Genomic DNA, 17,530 nt, shown 5'->3' with positions numbered 1-17,530 from the left:
ACTAACATAGTGTCAAATGAAATAACAATCAAAATCATAGAAATAGTAGCTCGGATGCGAAAATAGGTGGTTGGGTGGCAAGAGGAAGGAGTCGAAGAAGAAGAAGAAGAAACCCGAGCCTAAGGAAGCTATGACCATTGATATTTTTGTTTAAAGTTCAAGAATAGTCTTACCCGTAATACAAATTTTAAAAAATACTCATAAATTTTAAAGAAATAATATTAAAAAGAGATAATCTATTTAAAATTAAAAAAAAAAAACTTTTTTTAGAAAATTTTTAATTAAAAAGTAATATTAAGAACGAGAAATAGGGGTAATAGGATACAAACTACCAACTAATATTTAAAAATAAGAGAAAAATATACTATTAATTGATTATAAATATCTAAGATATATTTTATAACTAATTATTATAATATATTTTCCAAATATTATATCGGGTTAGAAATACAATTTTTTATTTTTAATTTAGTTATACATTTGAGTTATAAGAAAAAATAATCCATTTTAATTTAACTATATTAAATTAATTTTGTTAAAAATATGTTAAAATAAATAATTAGTGAAAATTTTAAACTAATATAAAAACAATAACTATGTCAGTTTTTTTTTCTTTTATTTATGTGCCATTTTCCCTATGAAATAAATAAATAAAATAAATAAATAAATAAATTAAAAGGGAAGGAAATTAAAGAAAACCCTAAGGCTCATGAGCCCCATCCTCTTTCTTCCAGCTCCCTCTCACGTGTGTTCGAGCCGCCAAACACTCGCCCTCGTCTTCTTCATTTCCGGCGACTGCGCCTCCTCTCCGACGCTATCGCTGCAGTCTCAGGCGTGGGAAGGCCCTCGATTACTCTGACCAGCGTTTTTGTTTTCTTCACCGGCGAGCCTAAATTCACTAACCGCCACGTCATTTTGATTACACGCGGCGTAAGGCGGTACCGTACGTAGTGACGCGACGGGCAGTGTGCTGCCACTACGAGCATACTGCTGCGATCGACACGATTTTCTGATGGCGGTGTGTGCGACGGACCTCTTCACAACCAGCGATTGTGCGTTTTGACTGCCACGGTGGAACAACTTGCTGCCGGGTAGAACTAGTGGCGATTTTCATACCTTTCGTCTTCCTTCTCTCGCTGTTACGGTTGGTTTCAACAGTACACGCTTTCTATACAGGGTCTGGTAAGGAATTGTTGCTTTAGGGAGATGGGAGCTCTTGCCCCCGTCGCGCCTTGGACTCCTGAAGATGATATTCTGCTCAAGAACGCAGTTGAGGTAAAACTATTTCCCTCTTTTGAGCCATTTTTAAGATTCATCCGTAGACTGTTACTTTCGATTACTCGCGGTTGATTGTCTCAATTGTGGCCGTCTAAGTCAATCGGGCGAATTGAATTTCTTACAGCTGAATTGTTATAAATTTGATTGCCGTTTTGTTCCTTACTGTTGAATGCCTTAAATTTTTTCTTCCTCATGGTGATTATGATATTGTATTGTTCTTGTTGAAAATTTGTGTTAAACTGTGGGACCATCTCCTTCACTGCGTAGTCTCTATCACTTGAGGTTCAAGTTATGGTAGGCGCGATGTTTGTGCTAGAAAATCCATGGGATTGTTCAAATAGGAACTTTCATTTTTATAACTAGAAAGCCTTTAACTGCCTTATCTGTCTGGAAGTTATAATTCAAAATTTATATATGAAGAACAGGTTTAATTATCGAAGATGCGTCTACGATTTTAAAGCACTCTTAAGGCATGCTATGTTATGTAACTTTCATTTTCTCGAGTCGAGGATGTAAGAGAACAATTGAATTGTCAGTGTCCTTAAAAGCAAGCAAGAGGTTTGATAGGATTTCGTTTCTTGCACCTTGATTCATAAGTGGTGAATTCTCTTCTTCTTCGTGAGCCACAAATTAGTAGACCATGGATTATGCTACAGGTTCTTTCCAATTTTATCTAATGTCGCTGAAGGGACTGTGCTTCAGGTTTTTTGTATACGTGCTAGTTATTTTGGACGAATTCCAATGCTTTTTTTTCTGTCAAGAGAACTAGCGTATTGGTGCTTCTTGGTACACATTTTAATTGTTTAAACATCTAGGCAGGTGCTTCCTTGGAGTCCCTTGCCAAAGGTGCTGTGCAGTTTTCTCGAAGATACACAGTAAGAGAATTGCAAGAACGATGGCATTCTTTACTTTATGATCCAATTGTATCCGAAGATGCATCTATGTCCATGATTGACTTCGAGCGTTCTTCTTCCATTCTTCCGTCAAAGTTCAACAAATTTGGGAATCCAAAAGAAACCAAATATATTGGTGGGAAGAGAAAATCTGGGAGTGTACGCCATTGCTACTATGCTTTGCGTAAAAGAGTTTGCAATGAACCATTTAATAACCCTATGGACCTGAATTTTCTTGTTGGACCCAGTAATAGTAACTATGTTGTTGAAGAGCCTATGTCCGGAAATTGTATCCCTCCAATATCTGATGATTTTGGACTTCAGAGCTCAGAGATGGGGATCTTGCCATGTGATTTCTCTCAGAATGTGATGAATACTGATGATGTGGAGCACACTTTTCAATCTGGATGTCAAGGTACAGTTGAAAAGCATTTTCCCAGGAATCTGGATAATGGACAGGAGGGAATTTCTCACAGTATGAGAGAGAGTCTGCCTCCTTCTGCAATTGATTCTCATGTTGAGGGATTGGCTCCATCGACTGGTTTTCCAGTCCATAGTATCTTTGAAAATGATTTGGAGGCAAGACCTTCTACTTTTGGGCAACTGAGCAATGATCAGAGAGTGATGGGCTCTGAACTAGAGGATAACAATGTCTTTAACTCTCCTGTTTCTGAATCTGGTGCATCATTTCACAATGTTGAGTACTCATCTCCGCTTCCTGGTATGCCAATATGGAGAAATGCCTCAGTACCAGCCTTGCCAATTGATGTTGGCTTTGCAGATAAGGATATACCTACAAGCAACTCTTTTGAACTACCTGATGATGATGGGAACAAAAACATTCAAAATGCAAGAGTAGCAGGCTATGATGCTTACTCTGACTTAAAGTTGAAGATTGAAGTTGAGCAAGATCATTTGAAAAGTCCAAATGCCACTGCTGAAGTTTATCTTGCAGAACTGTCCAATTCTCTTATGAACATGAGCAATGAGGACGAGCTACTTTTCATGGATGTTGATGGAAAGGATGCGCTTGATAAGTCATATTATGATGGTTTGAGCTCGCTTTTGTTGAATTCACCAAATGAAATCAATCATGATCAAACAACTAATGCAATTAATGCAGAAACAGTGTTACCAACTGATACAATGGTAGATCCCCCCACAGCATGTTCTGGAGGGTTATATGAAAAAGGATCCGACTGTGGTGTTGGACATTTGGATTGTACTTCTGAAGCTCATTCTTCGCCATCTGCATCTTTGAACAGTCAGTGTCCTGTAAAAGGTGATGAACCTCTTTTTTGTACTTTGAACACAGAAGACCCAGACATCCCGAGCAATGATGATGTTTTCCTACCTCCATTGTCAACAATGGCTACGATGGGATACAATTTTCAAGATTGCATCAATACTACCTTTTCATCTACCAAGGATTTCACTTATAATGAAAAATCTGGTGAGACTCAAAACCTTGGGAGGGAGAGGAAAAATCATGGACAACCTCGTGTTCTATCGGGATTGCATGGTTTTTCTGAAAGAGGTGAAAAGCATCCAGTTGGTGGAGCTGGTGTTAATTATAGATCATCCCATAGCAACGCCAGACACTTGCCATCTGTGAGTAATGTTGGCTCCATAAATGGAAATAGTGATGCTGCCCTTCCAGCTGTGCTCAAGGAAGAGAACAATGAAATTTCCCGGGTAAATCATCTTGGTGAGAATTTTTTGAATGCTCATGCAGATAAGCCAGGCTTTGATTCTGACAATGTTAGAATGTATCCACCAAGTGCTGCCTGTGACATTAAACAGGAACCAGATATATTGGCTTCTTTGAAAGATCATCGTTTATCACAGGAAGGGGGTACTAGAGGTACTTTTGGTGTTGAACAAGGTGGACTATCTTCGACATCTGATCAAGAAGAGTTATCTATTGACAGTGAAGATGATGTACCTCATTTTTCAGATATTGAAGCAATGGTAAGATTTCTATGATAAATAGTTGAGTGACAGATAGTTATTTGTATCTCTTGCTCTATTTGTCTCTTACAGTTTCTTAAAACTTTCTCTTTCAGATACTTGATATGGACTTGGATCCAGAAGATCAGGATTTGTATTCAAGTGAAGAAGGTAACATATAGATGACTTATTATTATTGAATGCGTAATTTTGATCAATGTATTTTCTGGTTAAATCAATTCTTAATTATGTTGCGGCCTTGCTAATAGAAATCCTATGGTGCTTGCCTTGTGAGGATGAAGTATCAATAGATTATTATTTACCTTTGTGCATGGGTGTGTGTTTGAATGTTGCACATGGGATTTCAGAAGATCTGGTATCATATGTAGGATTGAAGCACTCTTTGTTTGTGATCATTTAATTTAAATAGATTGAAATCAGAAGTGCTTCTAAATTCGGTTTTTGGTTTAAAGTTTACCAAATTGATATTATTAGATTTTGCATGGTTCAAGTGTGAATTATACATTGAAATCATTATATTTTAGCTTTCCTTCTCAGGTTATAATCAAAAGGATAAAATGACAATTTATGCAATTTCTTGTCACTTTTAGTAAACATTCTAACAAAACTTCTAATTGCATTATTCCTTGTTATCTTCTTTGAAATGAAATAATGAACGTCATAGTTTCTAAACCCTTTCATTTAATATCTGTTCTGGTACTTTCTTGGTTCTATATTGGTTGGTGCTCTGCCATCAATGGATTGCATCATCGAACTGTTTCTATTCAGTCTTTTAAATGTTTGGAAAGAAATGTATTTAGACATGCATGATTGTAATGTGCGAACTAGCTATAAATTGTGACAATATAAAAAATATATTGTTTGCCTTCGTATTCTTTCATTTTTTTTTCTTAATGAAAGTCCATTTATTCATAAAAAAGACTATAAATTGTTACAATATAAAAAATATTGTATGGAAAGTTGATATCCCCTGTACAGAAGCTACTATATATTCCAAACTTGGTTTTTGAAAGAAGCCACGTCTCCATATTTAGTATTGATATTGAATCGTAGCTGGCTTTTGATAGCCTGTAAGTGCTCTTAATGCATTTTGGCAAGAACTAGCTGATAATCTGCTGTCCAGCCATAGTGTGCGTACAATTGGCTGAATATTATTTTGACATTACTCGACCACACTGTTGCATATGTTACACGTGGTTGATATCCAAGTTTAGCGTTTCAGTTCTATCTCCCCTTGAATAACATTTTTTTTTTTTTAATTTTTTTTTTTTATCCTTGTATGTAAATGCTTATATGATATTTCCAATGTTGTTTTGGTTCAATGTGGCGTTCGCCATGCAATATTCTTATATTCTTGTTTAATTTGTAGTCTTAAAATATCAACATGTGGACACAAAGAAGAGAATCATACGACTGGAGCAAGGGGCTAATGCTTACATGCAAAGATCTACTGCTTCTCATGGGGCATTAGCAGTTCTATATGGCCGATATTCGAAGCATTACATTAAGAAATCAGAGGTATTTCAATGATTTATAATTTCAACTAAGCCAATTTATCGGGTGGATTAATCGCTGATCTCTTGTTTGGGGGGTAGTTTATGAGGTCCTTGGATGACTTCAATTGGATAAAATTTAAGATGTTTGCCACCACAAAGAACACTGATATGATGGTTTTGTCCAGTAAGCATACGAGTATTAGGTCAATTTCCTTTGGCAGTTTGTTCTCTCTTTTGAATTCCCTTCCCTGTGCTTCATTGTCCTGCTGTCCTTGTGATTCCCACTAGATGATTTCCTTAGTGTCTTGAACAGACTTGTTAATTGAGAAGGATGTGATTGAGTTCAATATAATAACTTTGGCGATGATTTAGAGCCGGCTAGTTTAAATGCACTGAAGGCAAGCACTGCAAGTGGGTTTGTTCTTAAAGGAAAATTATCTGGTTTTGCATATTAAGTGTCATTTGTTTGCAGGTTCTATTAGGTAGAGCAACTGAGGATGTCATTGTGGACATTGACTTGGGAAGGGAGGGAAGTGGTAACAAAATATCTCGGCGGCAGGTAGAGTTGATTCAATCTTTTTTCAGATTATATTGTTATCATATCTTTTGCACATTTATTCGTCTCCTGTTCAAATAGTGTCCTTATCGAAATGAACGACCCATATTCTCTTTCCAGGCAATTATAAAATTAGATCAGGATGGATTTTTCTCCCTGAAGAATCTTGGTAAATGCTCAATCTCTATAAATAACAAGGATGTAGCCCCTGGTCACTGCCTCCGACTTAATTCTGGCTGCTTGATTGAGGTATGTTGCTCTAGTCACTACAAAGGAATAATGCCTAATGTTTCTGGTTTGCTTTTCGGGAGAACGGTTCACATCTCATGATTTACTGGTATCATCATGTATTTTTTTGTTTAATGATTTTGGTACAATCGAGAAAAATGACCTTAGATATGTAAAGAGAATGCATGCACTCTCCCCATGTATTACTTATTGAAAGCTAGACATTCCATATTGTATCTGTTACATTACTATTTTTATGGGGTCTGAAGTCTTGGATCTGTTACATTACTATTTTTATGGGGTCTGGAGTCTTGGAAGTGTTGGAGCTCTGGATTTTTGACACGATCATGTTGGACTGTACGTCTATGCTTGAGAATTGAATGTTTTCTCCTTTTCATCTTGTTCATTTGTAGATAAGGGGAATGCCATTTATATTTGAGTCAAACCCAACTCGAATGAAGCAGTATGTGGATAACGTAGGCAAGATATCTCACAAACAGGAGTATCAATCATGATGATAGACGACACCCTAGTGGCATGAACAGAGAAACATACCTCGATTTATTCGAAGGTGCTCGTTTTTTCTGCACTTCATGGGTTCTTTAGGTATGCTGTGTTAAGTTGTTTATTTGGTATGCGATTAGAAATTCAAATTCTATTTGTTTTGGTAATTCCAGTAATTATTTCATATATTGCTTTGTGATTCAACGTCTTTCTTCTCAATGAGGTTTCCTTGGACTGCTAAAGATCAGAAACAATAGCAACACTTTCGCGGTGATCGTTTCGACCAGTAACCTCAGCAAGGAACTGTCCAACGAAAGTGCGAAGATATAGGTAAATCGATTCTCATTCTCTACCCATCCTGGCTACCACACCTGACTCGAACCTTCATTCTGGTTAGCCCTTTGGATATACGATTGAGTGGTTTCGGTAGGCCCTCCGGTGTCACCGTACTGTTCCCATCGTTGCACTTCGTAGCCCAGCAGCTAAAGTTGCTATTTTCTTGGATAGAGCTTGAGGTCAAATTGGAGGTAATTGATGTAGGAAGTCTTTGAGACTTTCTTATATTTCTTTTGAAGTCTAGGCGTGGTTAAATGTTATTTAACCGCAGTCCAAGTTTAGATCTTAGGATTTGACTATTTGGTTTGTTATGGCTTCCTAAAGGCCTATAAATGTGTATTCACAAGCTATTTTAGCTCATTGCAAATCAAAATAGAAGTGTCTTTACTGTTTGACATGCAAAAATGACCGATAAAGCATGAATCATTCGAGACGACCAACAAGAACACGAGGGAAGAATCGAAATGGTTCGTTTGGTCAAGAAAACTCGGAGTTTCATATGAAGATCGACCAGCCAAGCTTTAATGGAAGGATGAATGTTGGCAAGAGGTTCTTTGAATGTGTTAAAAGATCAAACTCGTAGCTTTCAAGCTTCAAAACAATTGGGAATTGGCCAAAAATGATTCGGTAATGTGTTAAGGTCAAACTCGACCTGCCAAGTTTATTGTATTTTTTTTTTTAAAATTTTGTGTTTAATAGAACATTGACGTAACCAATATTTTTATAAAGTTATTAATTTATTTGACACGAAATTAAAAGTTTAGGATTTTATTAACCTAAAATTCAAATTTATTTCAAATACGTTGTATATCGATCCAATTAGATGCAAAAAAAAGAATTTAAAAATTATTAGATACTTTTAATATTTTAAACTTACTAAAACGTTTAAGCTTTCTTAAATTTGGCTTAAACCATTATATTCCAATTTTACTTTTAATAATCAGGTTTAAGTATTATATAACTGGTTTTATTTTCAATGAGTTAACTCAAAATTTTGTCTTTATTTCTATTAAAAGTTAATACTCAATTAATAAAATATTCCCAACTTAAATTATTTTAATAATATTGATAAACTTAAATAATTTTCTTACTTTTCACAGACAAAAAACATATATCAACACCGTGTAAGTTATCTCCAAAATTTTTAATATTATTTTTGAAAGTTTATGAGTATCTTTGAAACGTGACAATAATAAAAACGTTTCAAATAATAAAAAATATATTTTAAACTGTGAAGTTTTTGAAGTTAATTTTTTTTAAGAATATTAAGAAACTTTTGAAAAGACAAAATGTATTTTTGAAACATTTTTCATTTAAAACCCTTTTAAAAATTTAAAAAATATTTTTGAAGCAACCGTTTTCGTCCAAAACTAATGATACAAATATTTTTAATATTAAAATTTTAAGGGTATTTTTGAGATATTTTTTTAAAAAAATTTAAAAGTATTATGAAACTTTGAAAGTTTAACGATATTTTTGAAACAAAATGGAAAGTGAAAGATATTTTTTTTATCCATTTAGCCTAAAATTTAAATCTATAAATACAGAAGTAAGGATGTTCATAGGTGAAGTAGAGTCCGAGATGACTTCATCATCCTTATCTCTTCTTATTTCATTTTCCATTATTGCAAAATTCTAGATTAATTTTTATACTAATCGGAATAAAAACTCACACGAATCATTTCTTTTTTTCTCGAGAGAATTAATCCTAATTTAGTTTTAAAAAAAAACAAAAATAAATTCGATTCAATAAATTCTAATGGATGGGTTTCTAAATAAATTAAATACTTAGTTTTGCATCGAAAAATAATTTAAATGGTTAATTTCCTACGGAAAAAAGAGAAATTTTATGCATAAAATTAAAATATTGAATGGTTCAAACATATAAAATTATCCCGTAATTAAAAAAATAAAACTTAAAATTTAAATATTATGTAGCTATAATTATTATAATAATAAAGACAATAAAAAAATATTACAAGGTACATGGAGCAGGTTGTCCCTATCCTCATTTAGCTTACAAAGATTCTTTGTTTGTTTGTTTTTTTTTTCTTCGATTATTTGTATTTTATTTGTGGTTTGATTTCCTTTTTGTTATTTTTAAAATTTTATTTTTCATGGTAAAAAAATAATTTTATCAATCATTTTAAAATAATTTATGGAGGGACATACGATCTCTTTGTAACGCATAATGTGTAGGGAAAACTTACATTTAAAATATTTCATGAAAGGTGTCACGGACGGAACATTCAAAATAAATACCTTAAAACCAATGAATGTCATAAATTAAATTAAATAAACAAAGCTTGAACTAACCTAAGAGTCGATTAACAAATATAAATGCGACTACCCTAATATTAGTTCCATGACTTTCATCGTGACGCTGTCATCCCTACATGGGTGCCTTACATTTTCTTGAAAAATAAGAGTTGCACGTGACTTGAGTATTTTAGTAAGTAACCCTATTGTTGGAATCGAAAAATGCAAACACTTGCAGTATGATAGAACCTATTCTTTTAAAAACAACATGGCATGGTCTTAGGTAGATTTCTATTCTGGGTAGGTTTGATGATATGAAATCAGCATAGTGGGTGGAAGGCTCTGACACTAAATGATATGGAAATCGGTCCAAGGGAATACTCTGATACAAAATGATATAGAATCGCTACAAGGGGAGTAAGATTCAGAGTACCTTGTTGATCGAATATCTCAAGGCAAGAACACTTGTTTGAGATTCGAATCACTCCACAAGCAAGATCGATCACGTCTAGCTTGAATGATTCTTGTTGATAAAATATCTCAAGGCAAAAAGTTTGATATTCAAATCACTCTACAAGCAAGATTGATCATGTCGAGCTTGAATGATTCTACATGCAACCTAAACTATGTAGAATTGCAAAGAAACTTAGTCAATCGCTAAAGAAAGCACAAATGCTTCTTTTACTATATTTTCAAAGTGTACTCACAAATACAACATACATGGCTTTATATCGTCTCAAAATGAAAACTCTTAACCTTCTAGCTTTCCAAGAGGTGTAAGTTGCATACTTTATGACCATAATTAACCACGATGTATACTTATGGTCATAATTAGCCACTATGTAAATAAGCCTTAAAATACATTAAATAAACATCATAACTCTAAATTATTCTAAATTATGATCCACAAAAAATTTATAATAATGAAGATTTGTTCTTCTTCAATGTGACATGAATTGAAATATTTTTTTGATAATTCCAACAACATTTTTTTCACATCTTCATTGATGTATATTGTATGATTGATGTCTCTTGGTTCATATTAATTATGGTCATAAAGTATGAAAGTTACGGCTCTGGTAAAGATTCATGGAAGGTTAAGAGTTTTCATTTTGAGGCTATATAAAATCATATATGTTGTATTTGTAAATAGACTTGGAAAATATAGTAAAAGAAGCATTTGTGCTTTCTTTAGCCAATGACTAAGTTTCTTTGCAATTCTAAGTAGTTTAGGTTGCATTTAGAATCATTCAAACTTGACATGATCAATCTTACTTGTGGAGTGATTCGAATCTCAACAAGTGTTCTTGCCTTGAGATATTTGATCAACAAGAATCATTCAAGCTAGACATGATCGATCTTGCTTGTGGAGTGATTCGAATCTCAAACAAGTGTTCTTACCTTGAGATATTCGATCAACAAGGTAATCTGAATCTTACTCCCCTTGTAGCGATTCCATATCATTTGGTATCAGAGCTTTTCCCTTGGGCTGATTACCATATCATTTGGTATCAGAGCTTTTCCTTGGGCTGATTTCTTATCAACAGCTATCAACCAAAAGGGGTGAAAATGATGTCGACACTATGTTGAGAAGAGATCTTAGCCATGATGAACCTACGATCGCTGGCATTGCCATAGTTGAGGAGGAGAGCTCGAGTGAGCTAACTCCAATAGAAATCTCTTGGTCGCCAAAGAAACACCACGACACAAGACCAAAAAGTCAGACAAAGGATTTATCTCTACTTGGGTAGATAGATCACTAGATTGATTTTATGTCGGGGGCGAGATCCTTTGCCATAAATGTGTGTCATACGACTGAGACTCTTGTTAGTGGTCACCTAATTACTGGGAGAGACCCCAAGCCAACACCTACGTTAAAGGGGGAGGCAGAGACAAACCTCCCAAACAACTCATGTTTACTTAGGAAGATCATCTATACAAATGAAGAGAAGAGTCGGTCGGAAGTGTCGGCCACAAAAATTTCAAAATGGAGAAAGAGTTCTGATCAAGCTGAGATCAACCCAACTCCAATTACAAAGCAGCAAGAACCAATGACTGGTGCGAAAATACTATGGACTAGTCAAAGTCACTTAGAATGTCGGGAAGACATCATATAGTATCTAATTGCTCCTATGGATACAGAGTAGTCCTGTTGTCCACACCAATAACTTGAAACATTATTATTCTGACTAAGAAGACACCCGTCACAAAGTGGTGATATGACCTCATGCCACGAAGAAGAATTCCACTGCATAAATGTAGGAGAGATTGTAATAGAGAAGACGCGAAGAATCAACGAATCGAGAAGTGATTTTCAACAATTCCTAACAGATTTGAAGAGACTCCTCAAAATCAACCTCATATGTCATCAAAGTTGTAGATGTGTAACATTGCTTTCTTACCAATTGTTTTTAACGCATTTCTTCGCTCATGTCCTCTAAAACACGTTCTCTCAAACGTGACCGAGACTCGATCATACATCCAAATTACTTGTGACTAAGGATTTTCATATGACTGACTTGTTCACCAAGTTAGAACGAGTGCAACACAATCGGTTGTCCACTTTTACAAGAGTTTATCCTTTGAATCTTTAACGTGGTGGGCATTCTTGAAAATCCTCCTTTTCTCTCTCTCTCGACAACTAACTTGGTTTCAAACAAAGAAAATCACAAAACTTAACCAAATAAACACTTAAAAGATAAAGTACCTTGTTTTCTTCTTTTGTTTTTTTGAAAAGATAAAGTAACTTCTTGTAACCACAAATAGCCTACTAAATTAAACAAAAAAAAACTTCTAAAAATCATAATTTCTACATATATTTAAATTTAAAGTAAATTTTCATATAAAGTAAAGTTAAAATTTATTCGATTATTTAATTACCACGCCAATAATCTGATCAATTCAAATTATCCCGTCAAAACTATAAAAGTTTAATTGGATTATATATATTTTTATTTGGGTTGAATTGAATTTTTAAATAATTGAGAATTCGATTCGTTTGCAGGTTGACTTTTTTTAGTCGGGTTGCAATAGGGTTACAATCCAACCCAACTCTACTTTAAAAAAAAAGTAAGAATATTTAACATTTATAACCGATGCTAGTGATGACCTGTGATTTTAAATTTTTTATATTTGAATTTTATATAATTAAAACTATTTAAAAAAAAATACCATTATTGAACTCAAGAAAAAAATAAAAAAGGAAAAAAAAAAGAAAAAACCCATTATTAATTAGTCTCCCTTTAATTTAAACTTTATTTATATTTTTCAATTATCACTTTATTTTTCTTTTATTCTTTCATTACAATTCTATTTATAGAGTACAAATTCTTTAATCACATGCTTTTTTCAAAAGTATTTTTTTTTTTAATTTTATATTTTGTGAAACCACTTTTGAAAGAAAAACTAATTAAATGTTTCATATTAGACCACTTTCAATAATTTTATGACATTATTCAAAAAATTAAAAAGGGAACTCATTATAAACATTTTAAATGGTGGTTTTGAAAAGAGTTATGTTCGGGTTGATTATTGTATACTTAATCATATACTAAAAAAATGTTGCTTTATGTGACGCTTTTTCTAGGGATGTATACGGGTTGAGCTGAAAAAAAATCTTTTGAACTCACTTGAAATTTTGGATTGATTGGATGAGTGACCCGAATAATCTAAATAAAGTTCACAACTCAACTCAACTTAACCCGAGTTGGATTGTCGATGTTAGGTTGTAGAGTCTGATTTCTATTTATGAATTAGGTTTACGTAAGACTTAAAAAAACTTAATACTGAAGTAATTGGAGAAATCTTATATATTCTCGTACTTAGCTTTTAAGATTATTTAATTTTTCATAATCTAAACCCTAGCACTTGTCGGTGTCTTCACATATATTTCTCTTTATCTTCTCTCTATTGTTCTTTACCAAAATCCGGTGTGAGTTGTACGATCCTAACAGTCGGGGTTTTTTTTTTTTTTAATTATATTTAAAAATCCTATTTACCCAATACATAAATTATCATAAAATTCAAATATAAAACATTTACAAGTCACAACACATCACTAACATCAGTTACATACGTTAAATATTCTTAATATTTATAAAAATAGGGTAAGGTTGGGTTGAACTAGACTACAACCCTACTTCTGGGGTGGTCGGGTTGATCCAACAAAAAAAATGTCAACCCCGTGAACTGAATCAAAATGTCAGTTTTTCAAATATTTAACCCAATCGAGTCATATGAACACTCCTCGTTTTTTTCTTAAAGATCCAACCTTATTGAACGAGTATACGTTGGACTCAAAGCGACGTGTATGGTCGAGCAACCGGTTGAAGTATTTGGTATTAGGGTTTGTTTGGTCAAAAATGTTGAAAGGAAGCAGGCATGATTAGATAAAGATAAAGGGAAGAACGCGTTTATTAGCCGGGAATTCTGCAAAGACTTTCCGTTTGACCAACTAATATCCATTCATATTCTAAGTCACATGTACAACTAGCGCCGCTCCATCATTAATTAATCCCCAACTATAAATTTAAAAAAAAAAAAAAAAAATCCAAATCTCTTTAAATATAATTAAATAAATTTGTTCAAATCTTTGTATAATATCCGTATCTATTTAAAAAAATCATAAAATTAACGAGTAAAAACAGTCATCATACCTGTATTCAAATCTCGGGTCATATTGGTGTAGAGTAATCTTAATATGTACAAGAGAGTAATCTCTAGTCATACTATGCATTGGGTAATCATAAGATACATAGTAGACCAAAATATGGTTACACATGTACGTAAAGTTGCGTTCAAAGGGTTATGCACCCCGACACAGGGTCCAAAACCTATGTGTCAAATACACTACAAAAAACACATTCAAATGGTGCATCGAGAAGTTATCATAGTGTGGTAACACATTAACGTAATGTATCTGGAAATCATCGTGGATCAAAGATCTAGATGTTTGAAGAACACTTTCAATATAAAACTCATAGAATATAATTCTAGAAAATGTTCTAAAAATTTTCCGGAGTAAAAAGAACTATATTGGCACTGTAACAGTTTAAGTTCACCGCTAGTAGATATTGTCTTTTTTTGGATTTTCCCTTTCGAACTTCTCCTCGAGGTTCTTAAAATGCGTATGCTAGGGAGAAGTTTCCACATTTTTGTGAAGAATGCTTCATTCTCCAACTCCGATGTGGAATCTCACAATTCACCCACTTCAGGGTCTAGTGTTCTTACTGACACTCGTTCCTCTCTCTAATTGACGTGGGATCTCACAATCCACCCCTTTTATAACCCAGCATCCTCGCTGACACTCGTTTCTCTCTCCAATCGTCGTGAAATCTCATAATCCACCCTTCTTCAGGTCCCAGCGTTCTCGCTGACACTCATTCCTCTCTCCAATCATCGTGGAATCCACAATTCACCCGACCCAGCGTCCTCACTGACACTCGTTCCTCTCTCCTATCGACATGGGATCTCACAATCCACCCCCTTCATAGCCCAACATTCTCGTTGACACTATTAAATTTAAATGACCATTGTGCCCTTAGAATCCACCGCCGTCCGATCTCCCTGCAGAAGATCTTGAGCAATTTGCAGTCAATTGGATTACGTAGAGATCCAATGACTCCTTCTATCCTCTCTCNTTTTTTTTTTTTTTTTTTTTTTTTTTTTTATTATTAAAAAAAAAACCATCGTATTATATCGAGTATGAGTGAGTGAGTGAGAGAGACAAGAGACAAGAGACCAGAGACAAGAGACAGAGACAGTTTTGGTTTAGCTGTAACGATTCTCAGTACTTAACACGGCGGCGTTTGCAATCCACCTTCCAAATTCCTCCGGTACCCTCCTTCTCTCTCTCTCTCTAAACCCTAAAAACCCTAAAAGCCTTCGTGAATGACCTAAATAATATTGGGTTGTAGAGATCATGACGGGTTTGTTCTATTTAAGTGAAAAACAAGAGGAAAATCAAGAACAAAGAGGAAGAGAACAGCAATTGTTCTTGTCCAAGGGCTTGGAGATATGGCCACAACAAAATCTAGAGAATTACATTTCATTTGGAGTGGGTCCGAGTCGGAGGAACTTCATGATCAACGCCTCCGATCGTCACGATCAGTTTGTCCCGAGATTAGGGTTTTCGATCAATTGTCAAGATTGTGGGAATCAAGCTAAGAAAGATTGTTCCCATTTGAGATGTAGAACTTGTTGTAAGAGCCGAGGGTTTCATTGCCAAACTCATGTCAAAAGTACTTGGGTTCCGGCTACCAAGCGCCGGGAACGGCAGCTACAACGTCACCAAATTGTTCGGCAACAATCCCGACTAGATCGACCCGATCAGACCGCTCCAGTCGACACTCCAGGTGATTAATTTTCGATGAAATTCATAAGCTTAAGTCGAAAAATTACGATGATGATGGATGATTCAAACCCTAGGGTGAGATGGGTGTAGTGTTTCATTAGAATTACAATTATTTTTGTTCTTCTAATCGATTTGATTTGGAATTAGGGTTAGAAGTTGCGAATTTTCCAGCTGAATTCAACTCCTCAGCCGTTTTTCGGTGCGTGAAAGTCAGTGCCATCGACGATGTCGAAGAACAATTCGCATATCAAACATCAGTGAACATTGGTGGGCGTATGTTCAAAGGGATTCTTTACGACCAAGGTCCCGAAAGCACTCCAAATTTGAGCACGGGCGGCGAGAGCTCGTATTGCTACGGCGGAGAAGACGATAGTCAAGCGCTCGAGCTGGTGATCGGAGCGTCGAACGGCGAGTGGAGGAGTAACAAATCAACCCCATTTATGGAGTCTTCTCTATATCCCATCTCAATCAACACATTCAACTCGGGTACGCAAAATTTCCCTTCCTCTAGAACTTAAAAGAAAAAAGGGTTGAAGTTGATTGTGTTGAATTCATGAACTAGAAGAAGAAAAAGCTCATTGATCTTATGATGTGTGAAATGAAGACATTGGAATGGAACAAAAAACACAAGCTGTTTTTATTTTAATTTAGTTTATGTAATGAGTATGATTATGATAATTGTATTGAATTTCAACCTTATGTCTATTTGCATTCTCATATCATAACTCAACTCACGAACACTCCAAGATCTCACTGTTTTCGTGCTTCTCCGATTTTATGTTGTGTTTTTCATTATCTAATAGAAGACTATGGACGTTCGTACTTTTTTTTCTATAGATCTTTGAGTAGGTTCCTTGGAGTATCCATAGGTTGTATTGAGTCGGGCATCATTTTTTTTAGACCTAAAAGGATCCAACCCATATGAACTATCCAACCGAAATCATAAAAAGTTGGATTGAGATAGAATTTTTTTGTCCAATTTCAGTTAGAGTTGAATTTTTAGAAAACTTAAAAATTTGGATCAGTTTGCAGGTTGACATTTTTTCGGTCATTAGCGGGTTGACACTTGTTTGATCATGCAAAAATTAAGATTACAATCCAACTCTACTTTTAAAATTATTACGAAAATTAAGAATATTTAATATTTGTTACTGTTGTTAGTGATGTGTTTTGACTAGCCAATGTTTGATATTGTCCACTTTGAGCATAAGCTCTCATGGGTTTGCTTTGGGTTTCCCAAAAGACTTCGTACCAATAGAGATAATATTCGTTGATTATAAACCCATGATCATTCACTAGATTAGCCACTTTCATCGAACACACCTAACAAACTCGAAAATCAAGCTTGAATTGGGTTGGATTGTGAACTCTGTTCAGGTTGGTTAGTTCTTCCTAACCTAACCAGTGTACAACGGAACAATCCATTATCTATTTAAGCTTCCCTTTAAAAATAAAAATTGAATGGGGTATTTATGACATGTGTATTTTATTTATTTATTTTGGATCATGAAGATTCTAATTTGGTATTGTTATTTTATTTTGGATTATTGAAAGATTTGAATGGAGACAAAAGGTGAGAGTAATTAAGATGTATGATTATTGCTTAATTATTTGCTAACCCCTACTAACTTTTTTTTTAATTTTTTAATTAGCCTTT

At 34.4% G+C, this 17,530-nt stretch overlaps 2 protein-coding genes across 6 annotated transcripts; both read left to right on the top strand.

Annotated features, from left to right (window-relative positions):
• Window positions 1–693: 693 nt before the first annotated feature.
• LOC111811415 lies at window positions 694–7,667 on the top strand. 5 transcript variants are annotated; one of them, XR_002817538.1, is made up of 8 exons: window positions 694–1,275; window positions 2,094–4,142; window positions 4,238–4,292; window positions 5,512–5,660; window positions 6,111–6,197; window positions 6,315–6,443; window positions 6,836–7,028; window positions 7,150–7,667. XR_002817538.1 is itself a non-coding variant. In XM_023698251.1 (8 exons), exons 2-8 carry the CDS (start codon window positions 1,207–1,209, stop codon window positions 6,935–6,937), a joined length of 2,640 nt encoding a protein of 879 aa, XP_023554019.1. In that variant the 5' UTR covers window positions 694–1,091; window positions 1,177–1,206; the 3' UTR covers window positions 6,938–7,667. The 5 variants fall into 5 exon arrangements, 3 of the variants coding, with proteins under 3 accessions (XP_023554019.1, XP_023554020.1, XP_023554018.1); XR_002817539.1 differs by having other exon boundaries at window positions 6,836–7,256; window positions 7,324–7,667; XM_023698251.1 differs by having other exon boundaries at window positions 694–1,091; window positions 1,177–1,275; window positions 6,836–7,667.
• A 7,774-nt stretch (window positions 7,668–15,441) lies between these two features.
• On the top strand, window positions 15,442–16,391 carry LOC111776509 (protein SHI RELATED SEQUENCE 1-like). The gene is made up of 2 exons (XM_023655974.1): window positions 15,442–15,874; window positions 16,021–16,391. Exons 1-2 carry the CDS (start codon window positions 15,442–15,444, stop codon window positions 16,389–16,391), a joined length of 804 nt encoding a protein of 267 aa, XP_023511742.1.
• Window positions 16,392–17,530: the final 1,139 nt, after the last annotated feature.

Source organism: Cucurbita pepo, chromosome LG15 (genome assembly GCF_002806865.2).
Source record: "Cucurbita pepo subsp. pepo cultivar mu-cu-16 chromosome LG15, ASM280686v2, whole genome shotgun sequence".
Taxonomy (NCBI): domain Eukaryota; kingdom Viridiplantae; phylum Streptophyta; class Magnoliopsida; order Cucurbitales; family Cucurbitaceae; genus Cucurbita; species Cucurbita pepo.
Note: the sequence above shows the minus strand (reverse complement) of the source record. Positions and strands in the feature narration are given on the sequence as shown.